Raw genomic sequence first — 18,706 nt, 5'->3', positions numbered from 1 at the left:
CAGACTTATGCGACTGATGTATAAGAAAGGGGGTGTGGTGACCCTAGATTAGCTCCTCCCTTATATGAACGCCTGGGTGCTGCAGGTGCAAAAGTGAATTGGAATAAAATACAATAGACTACTTCCTTTTGAAGGCAGTCTGGTGCCTCAATCTTTCTAGCAGGTCCCCACTGGACTATTCTCGTGAGACCAATTTCTCAATTTATATGTGAAAAAACAGAAGCAAAAGAACAACAATGTGTATATCTGTTGGATTTTTTCCTTATAAGACTGTGGTACGTGATGAATGAATGCGTACCTCACTTACACAATGATTATATGCGGTAACACACGTAATGGTATCTTTAAAAATTGGGTGACATACCTGTACTCACGATGTGATAATGATCTCCACTCGCATTAAGGTATCTTTGTAGACCTTGTTCAAAAAATGGTGTTTATTGGTAAAAAAAATCACAATAAAAATGCTGAAACACTTAAAATACTAGGTAAAGGATAAGAGGCAGGGTTCTGAGGTAGCTGATGACACTGAGAATTAGGTTTGATCCGGACAAACACCAAAGCCAGATGTGCCAGATACTCTTCAGTCCTTACCCTAAATCCTTCCCTGGGGTTGACAAAAAAGCAGTAACAAGCACCTCAAACAGACATGTTTCGGGACCATATGTCCACACAAATTCAAGAGTGTTTGTTGGGGGACATGTCCGTGGCAGTTAGGTGAAAAGCTGTGCCACATTCAAGACACAGCAAAGGTGCTTTTGTGAGGGGCAAAAAGAATAAGTGCAATTCATGCGTGTAATTCTGCCATGGCGGTGTCGGCCCGGAGGACCTTCGTCAGTGGGTCGCGGATGTGGATTCCAAACGCAGCGTGGAAAGTCTGCCCTTCACAGGAGAGACTTTTTGGGAGTGAACTTGATGAGATGATTTCTAAGGCCATGGCGGGCATATCCACTTTCCTCCCGTCTGCGTCCACTGGCGTTAAGCTTCCATTCACAGGACCTACCCAGCAGTCCTTTCGCGGGTCCGAGAAATTCTCTAGGTGGGGGCTCGATTTGTCGCACTTCAGCCACACGTGGGATACCTCGTACCTAGATTCCAGGGTCAGGGGTCTTATTTAACAGGGCTACAGGCTGGAGTTTGTCAGGCCCCCTCCCCGAAGATATTTCCGATAGGCTTTTCCGGCCTCTGCGGAGCATCGGATGCTCCTTCAAGGAGCAATACAATGGCTACTTCGGACAAAAGTGATTCTGCCGGTGCCGCCGCAGGAACAAGGACAGGGTTATTATTCAAACCTTTTCCTTGTGCCAAAACCAGATGGGTCAGTAAGACCTAGTCTAAATTTAAAATCCTTGAACCCATATCTTCAAGTGTTCAAGTTCAGAATGGAGTCCCTCCATTCAGTAATTGCCAGTCTGGAGGAAGGGGTGTTCCTAGCCTCCATAGATGTGAAGGACGCCTACTTACACATCCCGATTTGGCCCCCACATCAATGTTTTTAAGATTTGCAATTGATAATGGATGACCATTATCAATTCCAGGCATTACCCTTTGGACTGCCCACGGCTCCGCGCAGATTTACAAAAGTTATGGCGGAGATGGTGTCCCTCCTCAGACTTCAAGGGGTAAATGTGATTCCATACCTCGACGACCTGCTAATCAAGGCAGGATCGCCGGAGGCCCTGAGTGCAATCCAACTGACCAAGCAAATATTGTCATACCACGGGTGGATACTGAATCTGCCAAAGTCATCGTTGATCCCGAACCAGAGGATGCTGTTCATGGGTATGATCTTGGACACAGCGGAACGGAAAGTGTTCCTTCCGGTGGAGAAGGTTGCAGCCCTTCAGCAGTTGGTGGTGGAAGTTCTCGTGACCCCACAGGTATCAGTCCATCTCTGCCTCAGATTACTGGGCAAGATGGTGGCTTCGTTTGAGACAGTCCAGTATGCCCGGTTTCCACTCCAGAACCTTCCAGCTGGATATCCTGGCCAAGTGGTTAGGGTCGTCCCTCCACATGCACAGGAACATTCGCCTGTCTGCGCAGACCAAGCTATCGCTCCAATGGTGGCCGTGTTCACCCAATCTCCTGGCAGGTCGGTGTTTCCAGATCCAGGACTGGCTTCTGTTAACCACGGATGCCAGTCTACGAGGTTGGTGAGCTGTGATTCAGGGAGTCCGTCTTCAAGGCAGGTTGTCTCCATTGGAATCCAAGTTACACATCAACAAGTTGGAGTTGAGGGCGGTTTATTATGCTTTGTTGCAGGCTGCTCCCATGCAAGGCTGTACAGGTCCAGTCGGACAACGCAACAACGTTCAACTAACTCTCCAGGACCACTTTAAGCACTGCTACCCAGTAATGTAAACCTTGCTGGCGCAGACCAGCAGCGTATACTACCGCTGGCCACCAATGTATATTTTTTTTATGGCGCAGACCAGCAATGTATATGTTACTGCCGCCATTGCCCCCAATGTATATTTATGGTGGTAATGTATACATTACTGGCGCAGGTAAATGGATTTCTGGTAACAGGTCTATATACTGCGCTCACCTTGGGTTATGTTGGTAGGCGCTGCTTAGCCTCAGGGGTGTCCCGTACCCCCTGCGGGTCATTAATGGAAAGGAGAAGAAATTGGGCTGAAGTGATGACTATGCCTAGTAATGAGATTTACCAGTTGGGATACAATGTTTTATTTCATACAGGTGTACGATACAAGTGTCAATAATATGCAAATAGGTTGGAGTAACACTCCTGAATTGAGCCCGTCTGTAAATAAATGCTGAGACCCCCGAGGGGAATAAGGGCATCAACGGACCCCTTTAAACCATAAGCCAGTGGTTCCCAATCTGTGTGCCTAGGCACCCTGGGGTGCCTCAGGACACTTGCAGGGGTGCCTTGGGTTGGTGGGCCAGGATCAATTCATATTATTTATGGTCAATGTACCAGGCAAAACCAGTGCTAGTGGCTGCCAATCATAATATATGTGGACAAATAGAAGCAAATCCTGTCCCTCACCAGATAACTGTGACATATAAACACAATGTACTGAGTTAAAAAAAAATTCTGAATTTCTCAATAAGAAGAATCTGGCCTAGGGGTGTCTTGAAAATATGTTGATGCTCTAGGGTGCCGTGATTCAAGTAATTCATCCCGCTGCCCTGCTTTTTACCCTATCAACGTCGGGGAGTGGTGCGGTTATCAGTGCTCACGCACTTGGTTTGCTCCTCGAGGTGAAACTTCAATGCGGGCGCACAAACTGCCTGGTCTGGGAGTCCGCTCCTGCCTCTTCCCTCGTGGATGTTTAATCTAGCGTGTGCCCGGGGAGCGTTGCAGCCGCAGCATCTTACTCCCGGCTCTTGCCTCAGAGGTGCCTGGCTCCACGGACACTGGCCGCGGCGCCACTTTCGGGTATCAAGTGTTGTGGGGTCGGGTTATGTTATTGGTTCTCTAGTGGTAAGTGGGAGGTTATTGGAAGGTTATTTGCTTAAGCCTTCCCTTTTTCTGCAGCTTCGTTATTTTTGGAGAGATGTTAACGTAGTTGTGATGTTTTTTTTTTTTTTGTATATAGTTGCTCTTTTCTGGTATGGTGTGTATTCTCATGAGATGAAGACTTGGTTCTATATTGTGTATGTAGAATACAGGGTTGAAGAGCTAAGGTGGACTGATGGTTGTTTAACCATGAGCTAGTGTGCTTGTTGTTGAATGTTAGAGAGAGAGAGAGTTGCTAAGAATTCTGGAGAGATAAGGTTACTGGTTGTATGGGCTTACTGGTAGCATATATAGGGTTGGGGGGGGGATAAGGTGGACTTGTTGAATTTTATAGAGATACGGTTGGAGGGATAGAGTTACTAAGAGTGCTGGAGAGATAATGTTGGGGATGTGAAGTCAACCATGATTGTATGGGGTTACTGGTAGCATACACTGGATTGGAGGTATAAGGTGGACTGATTATTGTTAACCCATGGGCTGGTGTGCTTGTTGAATGTCAGAGAAATATGTTTGGAGGGATAGAGTTACTAAGGATGCTGGGGAGATAATGTTATTGATTATATGGGGTTAGTGGTATCATTTGTGTGGTCTATTGATGCCAGGAATGTGGGAGCTAATTATGCATTTGAGGTCCGGTCCTTGGGATGTTTTTTTTTTTTTTGTGTCAGATTATGGATGCAATGTTAAAATCCATATTCTTTGTTCTATAGTTCTATTTCAGTTCTTCCCGGTCTAGGGTTTTGCCCTAATTGCCCCCCCCCCCCCCCCCTCCAGTTGGGTGTCACTTTTGTGATTATGGTGAATTGCAAGGTATTTGGGTCCTGTTCACCTGTTCGTGTGTGTGTGTTTGTAGTGGGCAGATAAGCTTTGCTGTTCATACCCTTTCCGTATTTTCCAGATATGTTGTGTAAGCCAAATGTTTTGGACAGGTTGATAAAGTCTAGATTGGGACACTCCTTTCCTACCTCTTTATTATATGATCAGGTTAGAAAGAAACTTATCTTACTACTATTACAACGGGGATGACCAAGTGGACAGACTCCACCCCTAATCTATACAGACCATAATCAAAGCATCAGTTTTATTGAACAAACATTTATTTATAATATACACATTTCTTGGGTTCCTATTTCTTAGGCTTAGTAGAGAGAGAGCGTGATAGAACATTGGACCAAAGTAAACTATAATTGAGGCTTTGTATTTTTTTTTATTTTGGCCGAATTGGAATTGTTGTGAACTTTACTTTAGGCATTTGCTTGCAAAGCACTGATGTGGACATTTATAAAGGGAATAATGAATGAACTATTTCAAACATCCATCTACATTACTAAAACTGAGCACTTGGCATTCTCTGTGTGGGTTTTGTATAATATGCAGTTGTGGAAGTGGGAAGAGCTTGCACAGTATTAAAGTCTTCCTACACTTTGCCGCCTTTCAGCATGCCTGCCTATTAACCCCTTCATGACAGAGCCAGTTTGTGCCTTCATGACAGAGCCCTTTTTTTCAAATCTGACATGTCTCACTTAAGTGGGGATAACTTTTTTTTGCTTTTACTTATCCCAGTGATTTTTAGATTGTTTTCTCGTGACACATTGTACTTCAAGTTAGTGGTAAATTTGGGTCGATACAGTCTGTGTTTTTTTGTGAAAAATACCAAAATATCGTGAAAAAATGGAAAATTTAGCAATTTGCAAAATGTTAAATTTTCTGCTTGTGAGACAAATAATCATACCACTCAAAATAGTTAATAACTAACATAGACCATATGTCTACTTTATGTTTCCATCATTATTTCAACTTCCTTTTAATTTTTTTGGACACTAGGAGGCTTACAATATGAATAGCAAATTCTCAAATTTTCAAGAAAATTTCAAACACTGATTTTTTTAGGGATCAGTTCAGTTCTGATGTGACTTTGAGGGACTTGTATGTGAGACACCCCCATAAATGATGCCATTTCAAAAACTGCACCCCTCACAGTATTCAAAACAGCATTTTGGAAGTTTGTTAACCCTTTAGGTGTTTCACAGGAATTAAAACAAAGTGTAGGTGAAATTTCAAAATTTCTTTTTTTTTGCAGAGTTTCAATTTTAATACATTTTTCTAACGAATACAGTAGATTTTACTAGAGAAATGTGACTAAAAATTGATTCCCCCAATTCTTTTGTTTTCAAAAATATCCTATATGTGGCCCTAGTGTGCACGTTGACCAAACCACAGGCTTCATAATAGAAGGAGCACCTACTTGATTTTGGAGCCTCCTTTTTATGAGATTTTTTTTTAGGCACCATGTAGGTTTCTAGGCACCATAAGTGCTAAAAGTTAGGAACCTCCCCCACAAGTCACCCCATTTTGCAATCTACACCCCTCAGGGAATTCATCTAGGGGTATAGTGTACATTTCAAACCCCCAGGGGTTTCACCAATTTTGGTACAACTGGGCTGTGAAAATGAAAAATTACATTTTTTTACACAAACATGCACTTCTGGCTCAAGATTTTTCATTTTCACAAGGAATGAAGGAGACAAAGCACCCCAAAGTCTGTGCCCCAATTTCTCCCGAGTACGGCAATGCCTCACATGTGACCAAAAAATACCAGTTGGGCGCATGGCAGGACTCAGAAGGGAAGGAGTGATTTTTGGATTTTGCAGCTCAGATTCTGGTGGAATTTTGGTGGGTGCTATGTCGCATTAGCAAGACCCCCCAAGCACCAATACAGTGGAACCCCCCCACAAGTCACCCCATTTTGCAATCTACACCCCTCAGGGAATTCATCTAGGGGTATAGTGTACATTTCAAACCCCCAGGGGTTTCACCAATTTTGATACAAGTGGGCAGTGAAAATGAAAAATTACATTTTTTTACACAAAAATGCAGTTCTGGCTCAAAATTTTTCATTTTCAGAAGGTATGAAGGAGAAAAAGCACCCCAAAATCTGTGCCCCAATTTCTCCCGAGTACGGCAATGCCTCACATGTGACCAAAAAATACCAGTTGGGTGCATGGCAGGACTCAGAAGGGAAGGAGTGATTTTTGGATTTTGCAGCTCAGATTCTGGTGGAATTTTGGTGGGTGCTATGTCGCATTAGCAAGACCCCCCAAGCACCAATACAGTGGAACCCCCCCACAAGTCACCCCATTTTGCAAAGTACACCCCTCAGGGAATTCATCTAGGGGTATAGTGTACATTTCAAACCCCCAGGGGTTTCACCAATTTTGATACAAGTGGGCAGTGAAAAGGAAAAATTACATTTTTTTACACAAAAATGCAGTTCTGGCTCAAAATTTTTCATTTTCACAAGGAATGAAGGAGACAAAGCACCCCAAAGTCTGTGCCCCAATTTCTCCCGAGTACGGCAATGCCTCACATGTGACCAAAAAATACCAGTTGGGTGCATGGCAGGACTCAGAAGGGAAGGAGTGATTTTTGGATTTTGCAGCTCAGATTCTGGTGGAATTTTGGTGGGTGCTATGTCGCATTAGCAAGACCCCCCAAGCACCAATACAGTGGAACCCCCCCACAAGTCACCCCATTTAGCAAAGTACACCCCTCAGGGAATTCATCTAGGGGTATAGTGTACATTTCAAACCCCCAGGGGTTTCACCAATTTTGGTACAACTGGGCTGTGAAAATGAAAAATTACATTTTTTTACACAAAAATGCAGTTCTGGCTCAAAATTTTTCATTTTCAGAAGGTATGAAGGAGAAAAAGCACCCCAAAATCTGTGCCCCAATTTCTCCCGAGTACGGCAATGCCTCACATGTGACCAAAAAATACCAGTTGGGTGCATGGCAGGACTCAGAAGGGAAGGAGTGATTTTTGGATTTTGCAGCTCAGATTCTGGTGGAATTTTGGTGGGTGCTATGTCGCATTAGCAAGACCCCCCAAGCACCAATACAGTGGAACCCCCCCACAAGTCACCCCATTTAGCAAAGTACACCCCTCAGGGAATTCATCTAGGGGTATAGTGTACATTTCAAACCCCCAGGGGTTTCACCAATTTTGGTACAACTGGGCTGTGAAAATGAAAAATTACATTTTTTTTACACAAAAATGCAGTTCTGGCTCAAAATTTTTCATTTTCAGAAGGTATGAAGGAGAAAAAGCACCCCAAAATCTGTGCCCCAATTTCTCCCGAGTACGGCAATGCCTCACATGTGACCAAAAAATACCAGTTGGGTGCATGGCAGGACTCAGAAGGGAAGGAGTGATTTTTGGATTTTGCAGCTCAGATTCTGGTGGAATTTTGGTGGGTGCTATGTCGCATTAGCAAGACCCCCCAAGCACCAATACAGTGGAACCCCCCCACAAGTCACCCCATTTAGCAAAGTACACCCCTCAGGGAATTCATCTAGGGGTATAGTGTACATTTCAAACCCCCAGGGGTTTCACCAATTTTGGTACAACTGGGCTGTGAAAATGAAAAATTACATTTTTTTTACACAAAAATGCAGTTCTGGCTCAAAATTTTTCATTTTCAGAAGGTATGAAGGAGAAAAAGCACCCCAAAATCTGTGCCCCAATTTCTCCCGAGTACGGCAATGCCTCACATGTGACCAAAAAATACCAGTTGGGTGCATGGCAGGACTCAGAAGGGAAGGAGTGATTTTTGGATTTTGCAGCTCAGATTCTGGTGGAATTTTGGTGGGTGCTATGTCGCATTAGCAAGACCCCCCAAGCACCAATACAGTGGAACCCCCCCACAAGTCACCCCATTTTGCAAAGTACACCCCTCAGGGAATTCATCTAGGGGTATAGTGTACATTTCAAACCCCCAGGGGTTTCACCAATTGTGGTACAACTGGGCTGTGAAAATGAAAAATTACATTTTTTTTACACAAAAATGCAGTTCTGGCTCAAAATTTTTCATTTTCACAAGGAATGAAGGAGACAAAGCACCCCAAAGTCTGTGCCCCAATTTCTCCCGAGTACGGCAATGCCTCACATGTGACCAAAAAATACCAGTTGGGCGCATGGCAGGACTCAGAAGGGAAGGAGTGATTTTTGGATTTTGGAGCACAGATTTTGGTGGAATGAATGGTGGGTGCTATGTTGCATTACCAATACAGTGGAACCCCCCCACAAGTCACCCCATTTTGCAAAGTACACCCCTCAGGGAATTCATCTAGGGGTATAGTGTACATTTCAAACCCCCAGGGGTTTCACCAATTGTGGTACAACTGGGCTGTGAAAATGAAAAATTACATTTTTTTTACACAAAAATGCAGTTCTGGCTCAAAATTTTTCATTTTCACAAGGAATGAAGGAGACAAAGCACCCCAAAGTCTGTGCCCCAATTTCTCCCGAGTACGGCAATGCCTCACATGTGACCAAAAAATACCAGTTGGGTGCATGGCAGGACTCAGAAGGGAAGGAGTGATTTTTGGATTTTGCAGCTCAGATTCTGGTGGAATGAATGGTGGGTGCTATATGGCATTAGCAAGACCCCCGAAGCACGGTGAAATGATGAACCTAATAATCCATAGATGTGTGGTATATTTTGAAACACTCCTTCATACATAGGCCGGGTTTGTCGGGGCAAGTTTCACAGTGGAAAATAGTTTCCTTTCTTATTCCCTTTTTATAGCAAACTTTGCACCTTTTTTGTGTCCTGCCCTTTCTTGCAGTGGAGGGGATTTCGTTGGGAAAATGCTGCCCTGGTACAATACGGGGGCCAGTACTAGAAGTACTGGGGCCCTCTGCCTGCTGGTTCCCAAATACTAGGCCCTTTATGACTTCCTCTTGAAAGTGCATAAATGTCCCCCTCTGGCCGGTAGAACGGAATAGCATGTAAGCGTTATACAGTGCCATCTGGATGATATACACGGCCAGCTTCTTGTACCAGATATTTGTTTTCCGCAGGGCACTGTACGGCTTCAGTACCTGATCTGAAAGATCCACTCCGCCCATGTACTTATTGTAATCTAGGATACAATTTGGTTTTGAGGTGTGGGTACTGGTACCTCGTACAGGGATGGAGGTGGTACTGTCTCCATGAATTGTTGTCAGTATAAGGACATCCCTCTTGTCCTTATATTTGACCAACAACATATTTTCGGTGCATATTCCCCTGCTTTCACCCCTTCTTAGTACTTGGGCAATGTGCGTTTTGGGGAGGCCTCTTTGGTTCTTGCGCACAGTACCGCAAGCTGCTGTACCTCTTGAACCAAGGGCCTTAAACAGGGGGATGCTGGTGTAAAAGTTATCCACATAGAGGTGATAACCTTTATCCAGGAAGGGGTGCACTAAATCCCAGACAATTTTTCCACTAACACCTACGAGGGAGGGGGGGCATTCTGGCGGTTCAATTCTTGAATCCTTCCCTTCATATACCCTAAACTTGTGGGTGTACCCTGTGGTGCTTTCACACAGCTTATACATTTTTATGCCATACCTTGCCCTCTTACTGGGAAGGTACTGGCGGAATTTAACCCTTCCTTTAAAATGTATAAGGGACTCGTCAATACTAATACATTTATCAGGGATGTATAGCTCTGCAAATTTGGCACTGAAATGATCAATGACCGGCCTGACTTTGAATAGCCTGTCAAAGGTGGGATCATCTCTGGGTGGGCACTGTGCATTATCGGTGTAATGTATAAATTTATGGATTGCCTCAAAACGAGTCCGAGTCATGGCCATACGGTAAAATGGGGTGCTGTACAGAACATCTGTACTCCAATATTGCCTAATTTGTGGCTTTTTTACTATGCCCATATGAAGCACCAGACCCCAAAACGTCATCATCTCTACTGCATCTACAGGGGTCCACCTTGCAAATGATGACGTGGGGTTTTGAGCAATAAACTGCTGGGCATATAAATTAGTTTGGTCCACCATTAAATTTATAAAATCATCAGAGAAATATAATTTAAAAAAGTCAATTTCTCTGAGACCTGTGGAATCAAATTGGATTCCTGGCATGGCCAAAAACTCAGGAACCTGGGGCTCAAAATTGTCTGGTGGTGGGGTCCATACTAGATCAATTATTGGGGGGGGGGTCTCAGCTGATCTACGGGGGCGTCTTTGAGGGGGTCCCTCATCACCGGAGGAGGAAGAGGAGCTTAAGACGAATCCTTCAAATTCCCCGCTTGCATCACTGGCTGTGTCAGAGTCAGAGGCAAGCATGGCATATGCCTCCTCCACTGAATACATTCTTCTGGATGACTGGGATGACATTTGGGATGACATTTGGGATGCCATTTTTATTTTTGTGTTACTGGTAGTGAAATGTTTCAACACGTGTATAGTGTAGGGGGGGGTACAAACTTTATTTCAACCCGGGGGGTATGTAGTGTGTATGTAGTGCAGAAAAAAAAAAATACTTTATACAAAAAAAAATTGAAGGGGTTAAAAAAAAAAAATTGAAGGGGTTAAAAAAACAAAAAAAAGGTCCTGCGCCAAAAATTGAGCACAGATGTTGGTCAGTAACGTCCGTCACTGAACAGCGCTCAAAGGCAACAGGAATTTGATCAAAAAAAAAAAAAAAATAGATCAACCCTGTGCCGAAAAAGCTGATCAGTGATGTACGTCACTGATCAGCGCACAGTGGCCACAGGACACCCACAAAATCACAGTGTGTGTAAAAAAAAAAATTAAAAAAAGACCACACAGCACCCACAAAAAAAAAAGGTGATCAGTGATGCGACACTGATTACCAGTGAGGGGCAGCAGGTGCACAACCTTTGGTGCAACTGACAGTGCAACTGGCAGCAACTGACAGGTATATATATAAAAAAAAAAACCTCTGCGCCCCCAAAAAGTTGCTGATCACCTCAGATAAAGTGATCAGCACAAAAGGCGGGGGTAGCAGACACAAAATATACACTCTCTATCACTCTCTGTCACTATCTCTCTCTATCTCTCACTATCTATCACTATCTATCACTCTATGACACTGCAGCAGCACTGACAGTTATATATATAAAATAAAACCCCTGCACCCCCAAAAAGGGGGGGTAGCAGACACAAATCTCTCTATCTCTCTACCTCTCACTATCTATCACTATCTATCACTATCTATCACTGTATGACACTGCAGCAGCAGCACTGACAGTTATTTAAACCCCTGCACCCCCAAAAAGGGGGGGTAGCAGACACAAAATATACACTCTCTATCACTCTCTATCACTCTCTGTCACTATCTTTCTCTATCTCTCACTATCTATCACTATCTATCACTATCTATCACTCTATGACACTGCAGCAGCACTGACAGTTATATATATAAAATAAAACCCCTGCACCCCCAAAAAGGGGGGGTAGCAGACACAAAATATAGCTCTCTCTGTCACTATCTCTCTATCTCTCTCTATCTCTCTCTCTATCTCTCTATCACACTGCAGCAGCAGCAGGAAGTCTCAGGAAGTCAGATCCAGGAAGCGTCCAGCACGCTACAAGCAGTGATCAAGTGATCAGGTAAGGTATTTGCAAGGATCAGGTAAGTATTAGGCAAGGATCAGGTCGGTATCACGGCAGACAGGCACGGTGACCGTTCTGCACGCTATTCCAGACCGGAATGGCGTCTGCAGCGCAGTCACCGTTAGTTTAAATGTCGCGCCTTGGCTGTGATTGGTCCGTGGGTCCCACGGACCAATCACAGCCTTGGGGGCAGGTGGGGTGAGGGTGGGGTGAGGTGTCATCGTCACCGATGACCCCCTCATGCCCCCTGACGCCCGGCGGTGATTGACACCTGTGTTACCGAGCGTCTGATTCGCTGGTAACACAGGAAAACGCTGTGAATGGCTGTTCACACTGAACAGCCAATCACAGCGATCGCCGACGGGGGGGGCGGCATCGCAGCCCCCCCTGGGCATGCAGGGACATGTCTGCTGTCAGGGACAGCAGACATCGTCCCTCTGTCACTGCGTCTCGAGACGCAGTGACAGTTTAAAGTCATGACGTATATATACGTCATGTGTCGGGAAGTACTTCCCGGCCATGACGTATATATACGTCAAATGTCGTGAAGGGGTTAACACCTTCATAACTGGAGAGACCAGATGTCCTGTGTGGCAAAAATTAATATAGTCAGGTTATATTTCATAAAGTCCATGAAGGGTTGCAAATGGTCACCAAGCACTGCAACTTATTGGTTGTGAGTCAATGAGCACTTCATGTAGACTGGCAGACCCACAGTTGGTCTGCATGGTACGTTGGCAACAGGGGTCCATGGTCTTATGGAATATGTTCCACACCCCTACTTTACCATCAGCCCAAAACAGCTGGTACAGTGGCTCATCAGACCATGCCACATTTTGCCAGTCCTCCAGGGTTAGCATTGTTACTAGCCTAGTAGTGACACCGGATCTGGCATTGTAACAGGAGTGCTTTGGTTTAAGAATGCTTCATCGACCTGCTGGATGTGTGTCTGGTACATTGTTCAATGAATTTGGTTGTGATTTCTGTCGGTGTCTTTTGTCTGTTTCCATGGTCTATTCTGTCAAGATGCTGCTGGGTCACGTTCATAATGCACCCTTGGCCAGCCACTGCACTGTCCACAATGGGAGGAAATGTCTTTTGAAGTATTCCTGGCACACACAAGATACTGTAGAATGAGATATATTGAATGTCCTCACAACTTCAGAAACTGATTGTCCAAACCATATGTTTGGCACGTACTGTCATACTCCATTCAAACTTCAATAATTCACGATGTCTTTCCATGAGCACCTTAGCCGGTGTTCAAACTGAGTCACGAAATGCTCAGATTGCAACCGATACTATTATATTATATTGGCTAGCACACAAAAGTGGATCTTGGTTAGAGATTAATAACTAATGAATAGTGTTCCAATTTAAATGCAAAACACTTAAAAAAAGCACATACGCTAAGGCTGGGTACTTACCATCAAGCCCACTGAATGGCCGGTTTAGGTAAATTTGTACACCTTTTACCAATCAGTCCTTTGATATATCTGGCCAGACATCCCAACTGGGTGGACATTTGGTTTTGCCGTCCGAGATTTCTGCAGTTAGTGTACGGATGGTTGGCAGGTTTGCCTGTACACATGTGCAGATTCATCTATCTATATTTCAGTTGCATTGGATGTTCTGCAGGTCCTTTTTGGGTGTTCACATACACCAGTGAACTACAGGTACATTGTTTGTTGCTTATACAAACTATTTATCTCTAGTGTGTACCACAATAAGTTACAAAATTTCAAAGGTATTGCCTGCTTTCTGTGCATCTTCCAATGACCATTGGTTGTTTTTAGAAGCCGGTTCCAATTTAACCTCTTCAGTAGACAGCTGGAGTCTACTGTATGTGATTACTTAACAGCCAAAATAATGTTGCATGCTCATCAGCCAACTTTTGTGTTCTCTGCGCTTTGGTGTAATACTCCTTTTTTCCTAAAACCACATTATACTTTTGGTGGCACCATCCCTACCAGCTGTGTTCTCTCTGCCTGACAACAGCACTTATGTAATATAAAATAACTGAGATGCATTCCATGTATGTATAGTCTTACAATACACCTAGACTTGCAGTAAGGAAATTGGAACAATTCTGATAGTGATCGTATTCGTCCAATAGATCAGAATTTGTGTGTATCTTAATATATACAATTTTTTCTTAGATTATTACAAGTTACTTCTATTAGCGGGTTACCTTATTACTAAATTTCTAAAATTAGAAACTATGATTTGAATGCATTGTGGCAATCTTCCAAATCCTTTATTTAGCTTTATGGCACTCAATGGGGTAAATTTACTAAGATGGGAGTTCTATTGAAGATGGGATGTTGTCTATAGAATCTGTTTGGTTGTGATCTACCTTCTAGAACAGGCATGTCCAACGTTGGCCCTCCAGATGTTGTGAAACTACACATCCCAGCATGCTTTGCAATAGTTTTAGCATTCTCATCGCAAAACTGTGGCAAAGCATGCTGGGATGTGTAGTTTCACAACATATGGAGGGCCAACGTTGGACATGCCTGTTCTAGAAGGTAGATCGCAACCAAACAAATTCTATAGACAACATCCCAACTTCAATAGAACTCCCATCTTAAAATGCCCATACATGGTACAATATTCCCGTGCGGTTTGAACTAGATCACATCGCATGCGATGAGATGCGATTGCGTCCTAGTTCAAAAAGCACGGGCTGCACAGACTTTGTGCTATGCTATGGCATGCCCACAGGAGCGCGCATCGTATTGTACAGCACCCTTGCACATTGTATGGGCACTTTTAGTAAATTTACAATAAAATGCCCGTGATATCTTTCCTATTGCTAGCTTCTACTGATCTGCCTTATTGTTCAAGCTAATTTCTAGATTTGAGTTCCAAGTGAAATGGCAAATGGTGTCCTTTATTATCCTGTTGCTAGTAGTATCGGTTATTGCAGCATGAAATTAATATTGCAGTCTGTGACTATGGTTAGCTATTTCATTGCATGGTTTCTTGGCCTGTTGTGTAAGTGTGTGCCACCTAAATTAATAAATGAGTAGACTGATGCCTTTCATCTTGGTCTCATATGACAATATCAACATGCACTGGAGTGGATAGCTTATTTTGGGCTCTGTTGATGCAGAACAGTGCTCAGCTTGTCACTGCTCCAGTAGCAAGCGGAAGACTCCTGTGGTTTGGATAAACACTGCACTATAAGAATAGAGATCTCTGTAGTGTAAGGTTATTAGGATCAGGAAGTGGTGATCAACAGTCCATTTTCTCTCCTTGAGCGGAGTGCGCTTCCCCAGGGTAATACATGCTGTAGTTACTGTAGTGTGATAGAAAAGTTTTTCCAGAATGAGTGCTGAAGACAGTCTAGGTATTTATCCTGAGATGGCCTGTTACTTCAGCAGTACAGATTATAAAACTCAACAATAAACTGCTTCAGTCTCCTCCAATCTCTTGCACAATTGTGGTTATTGTGTACAGCCCAACACCTGTATAGCTAAACATTGCAAATCAGTACTGAGAAAAGTTGTAAAAATTGCGAGGGTAACTATTTCTAGATATTTTAAACCCTATTTGTATTTTATTTTCATATAGATAGATATATAGATAGATATATTTAGAAGCTTGTATTCTGCCGCTAAGGAACACTGACATGTTAAATAACTGTTCTTTCTTCCCGCACAAGCAGCTTGTCAGCTTTCATTAATAAATGCATACATATAAAGAAACACAAATCTTGCAGAAAACTATTTTGTCCAAGTTAGTGCAAAGCGTTAAAATGCAAATAGGTTTTAAACTTTACCTACTTTTTTGTTTTTCTTAGTTTCTTTTTTTATTTCAAGGGTTTTTACATTATGTAACATCTATTTTTTTTCTTTCATTTTTCGAAATCTAGACTATTAATTCAGCTGTTGTCCAACTGTATGCATCGGATCGCAATTCAACGTGGATAAAGAAATGCTGCGGGGTGGTTTGCCTAGTAAAAGATAATCCAAAGAGATCCTATTTCATTAGAGTATATGATATAAAGGTAATGCACTCATATTCTGGCATATATTTGTGTGTACAACTTGCTTGCACATGATGGGAATTCAGCTACCCTTTTTACACCAACGCTGACCCAGGTCCGCGAGGCAAAAACCCGGGTTTTTGCCTCGGTGTAAAAGGGGTATTGGTGAACATACTAAACTCTTTACTTCATGAAGTCATTATTAAAACCTTTCACGTACAATGTTAAAGCTGTCAGTTTTGATAAATGGAGGGCCCAATCCCCCTTTAGCAGCAGGTGCTATCTCCCACATCTATACTGCATCCTTTTGTAATAAGTGCGGATTGGGGGAGCTGTACATAAAACTAATCCTGACCATATTGCAGTCTGATTACAGTAATCATTGCAAATTGAGAGTGATTAGACCATACTCCATTGTGGTCAGAATTTAAGGGAATTTGTCAGCATGTAATCTGAAAAGGAAAATTTCAGAAGAAGGCCTGTGTTACCAAACTATTAATGCCTGACCACACATTAATCTGAATCATTGGCATAATTGTTTTATAATTATACAGTAAAACACTTACATATAATTATAATTTATTTGTGCTCCATCAACTACAGTCCATTTGGATTTTGATAATTTAGGATGACACAGTACAGTTGTTAGTCTCGTTGTCAAAGAGCCGCGTAGTGACTGTCTGCGCTTGTTACATTGGATTTAGATGGCTCTATACTTGGTATTGGTTAATGTGCTTATTTGTTTATTTTTACAGGATGGTCGACCACTCTATGAACAGGAGCTGTATTATAATTTTGTATATAATAGCCCAAGATCATACTTTCACACATTTGCTGGTGATGTAAGTAGTAGTCATTTCCCTTTTTTATATTGTGTAATAATTATTTGTGTGACACAAAAATAGGTAAAAAGGAGATCATATTGACAAAGGAATGAATCAATTTCTACAGATAACATGTCCAATCCCAGCATATAGTCCAAAAACTTAAAAAGCTACAATCATAAAAAAAATGGCCATAAAATTTTTTTCAGAGTAAAACTGACATGTTGCTTTTTTTGCCTTTACAAAGGATTCAAAATGGCAGGAAATAAGTTGTGTTGCATATGCCTGTGTACGCCATTAAATGTTATGCCCCATACACATGGGGTGACTGTGTCTTTGTGCTGAGCGATCTAGTTAACACAGATTGCTCAGCACACAGCGATGCGCCAGTGATGTGTGCTGAGCGATCTCTCGCGACCAGTGTTCTTTGGTGATCGAACACTGGCGATGACTAGAGATGGTGACCGAATGGTACTGTGCATCGCTGTTGCGATGGGGCATACACACATAGCAATTTTTGCTTAATTTCAAAGCAATCTAGCCAGATTGCTTCGAAATTTATCTTAAATTTCCCCATGTGTATGACCAATAGTCTAATAAAGAGTGAGGCAGTTATTACTAAAAGGAGGTTAGAAAAAATTCAGTCAACTCGCTCCATACGCAAGAGGAGTGTTGCTATTGCAATAGTATGAAAAGGCTGGCAGTGGCATCAGAACTCTTCATTGCTTGGACTCCACACTTCACTCCAACCTGAACTTAATGCTGCTGTCTGATTCCTATTCAAACATAGTATGTCTCGGAAAAAAAGGGGGCAGTTGGAGAAAACCGCTCATGGGGCGCAGTACACAATAAACATCAAGTGAAAATTGAAATAAATAAAAAATAAAGGATTACAGTCCTTGTGGTGTGTGAACTATTTCTCCTTTTAGTGAGGAATTCCAAGGATACTCAGTGTTCAGATGGTGGATCCTTTCCTCTCCCAAATTGTGCATAAAATGATGCACAATTTGTGCTTAATTTGTGGTTAGAGGGTCATACATTGAAAAAAATTGATCTGTGCATTTAGTGCTTTTTAAAAGGGATGGGTGTACCCAACTCAATCTGAATAGAGATATTTTCAAACGTGTAACGGTTTCTTTTTTGTCCAAAGCGGCTTGAGGTTCTCCTAGGTACCAGCTTTGTGCAGCGGAACAAGAAAAAGGACAACAATGTTGTAGTTCTTCAATTGCTATGGTGACTAGAAAGAAGTGGGGGGATCTTTCTAGTCACCATAGTAATTGAAGAACTACACATTGTTGTCCTTTTTCTTTTTCCGCTGCACACATTGGAGCACATCATGAAGCTGCACACATTGGAGCGCACCTACGATGCTGGTACCTAGGAGAACCTCAAGCCGCTTTGGACAAAAAAGAAACCGTTAAACAGTTTGAAAATATCTCTATTCAGAGTGAGTTGGGTAAGCCCATACCTTCTAAAAAGCACTAAATACACAGATCAATTGTTGTCAATGTATGACCCTCTAACCACATATACATTTTTAATGTTATGCACAATTTGGAAGGGCAAAGGATCCACCATCTGAACACTGAGTATCCTTGGAATACCTCTCTAAAAGGAGAAATACTTCACACGCACAGTAAGGACTGTAATCCTTTATTTTTTATAGTTTATTTAAATTTTCACTTGATGTTTATTGTGTACTGTGCCCTATGAGAGGTTTCCTCCAACCCCCCCCCCCCCCCCCTTTTTTTTTCGAAATTGCATCTAGGGTGTTGGTGACACCCAGGGGGTAATGCGGGGTACACAACAGGACGACCCGCTCACGATGCACATCGTGAGTGGGTCGTCAGTGTTTCTTCCGACCCGGTGATGATGCGAGGGGGCACGACCCGCTCACGATGTGCACTGTGAGCGAGTCCGATCCGATGGCGACCCACACCCGGGAGTATGGTCGTTAATCAGATCCTACCTGCTGCAGGTAG

The 18,706-nt window shown here is 42.9% G+C and overlaps 1 protein-coding gene across 1 annotated transcript in view; it reads left to right on the top strand.

Moving 5' to 3' along the window:
- WASL (WASP like actin nucleation promoting factor) overlaps positions 1-18,706 on the top strand; it is a 70,877-nt gene that overhangs the window by 13,183 nt on the left and 38,988 nt on the right. The window contains exons 2-3 of the mRNA XM_083182851.1: positions 15,787-15,921; positions 16,656-16,742. Coding sequence (XP_083038977.1) covers positions 15,787-15,921; positions 16,656-16,742 — 222 coding nt within the window. The remainder of the gene's footprint in view (positions 1-15,786; positions 15,922-16,655; positions 16,743-18,706) is intronic.

This window comes from Crinia signifera, chromosome 4, assembly GCF_055691185.1.
Source record: "Crinia signifera chromosome 4, ASM5569118v1, whole genome shotgun sequence".
NCBI lineage: Eukaryota > Metazoa > Chordata > Amphibia > Anura > Myobatrachidae > Crinia > Crinia signifera.
Note: the sequence above shows the minus strand (reverse complement) of the source record. Positions and strands in the feature narration are given on the sequence as shown.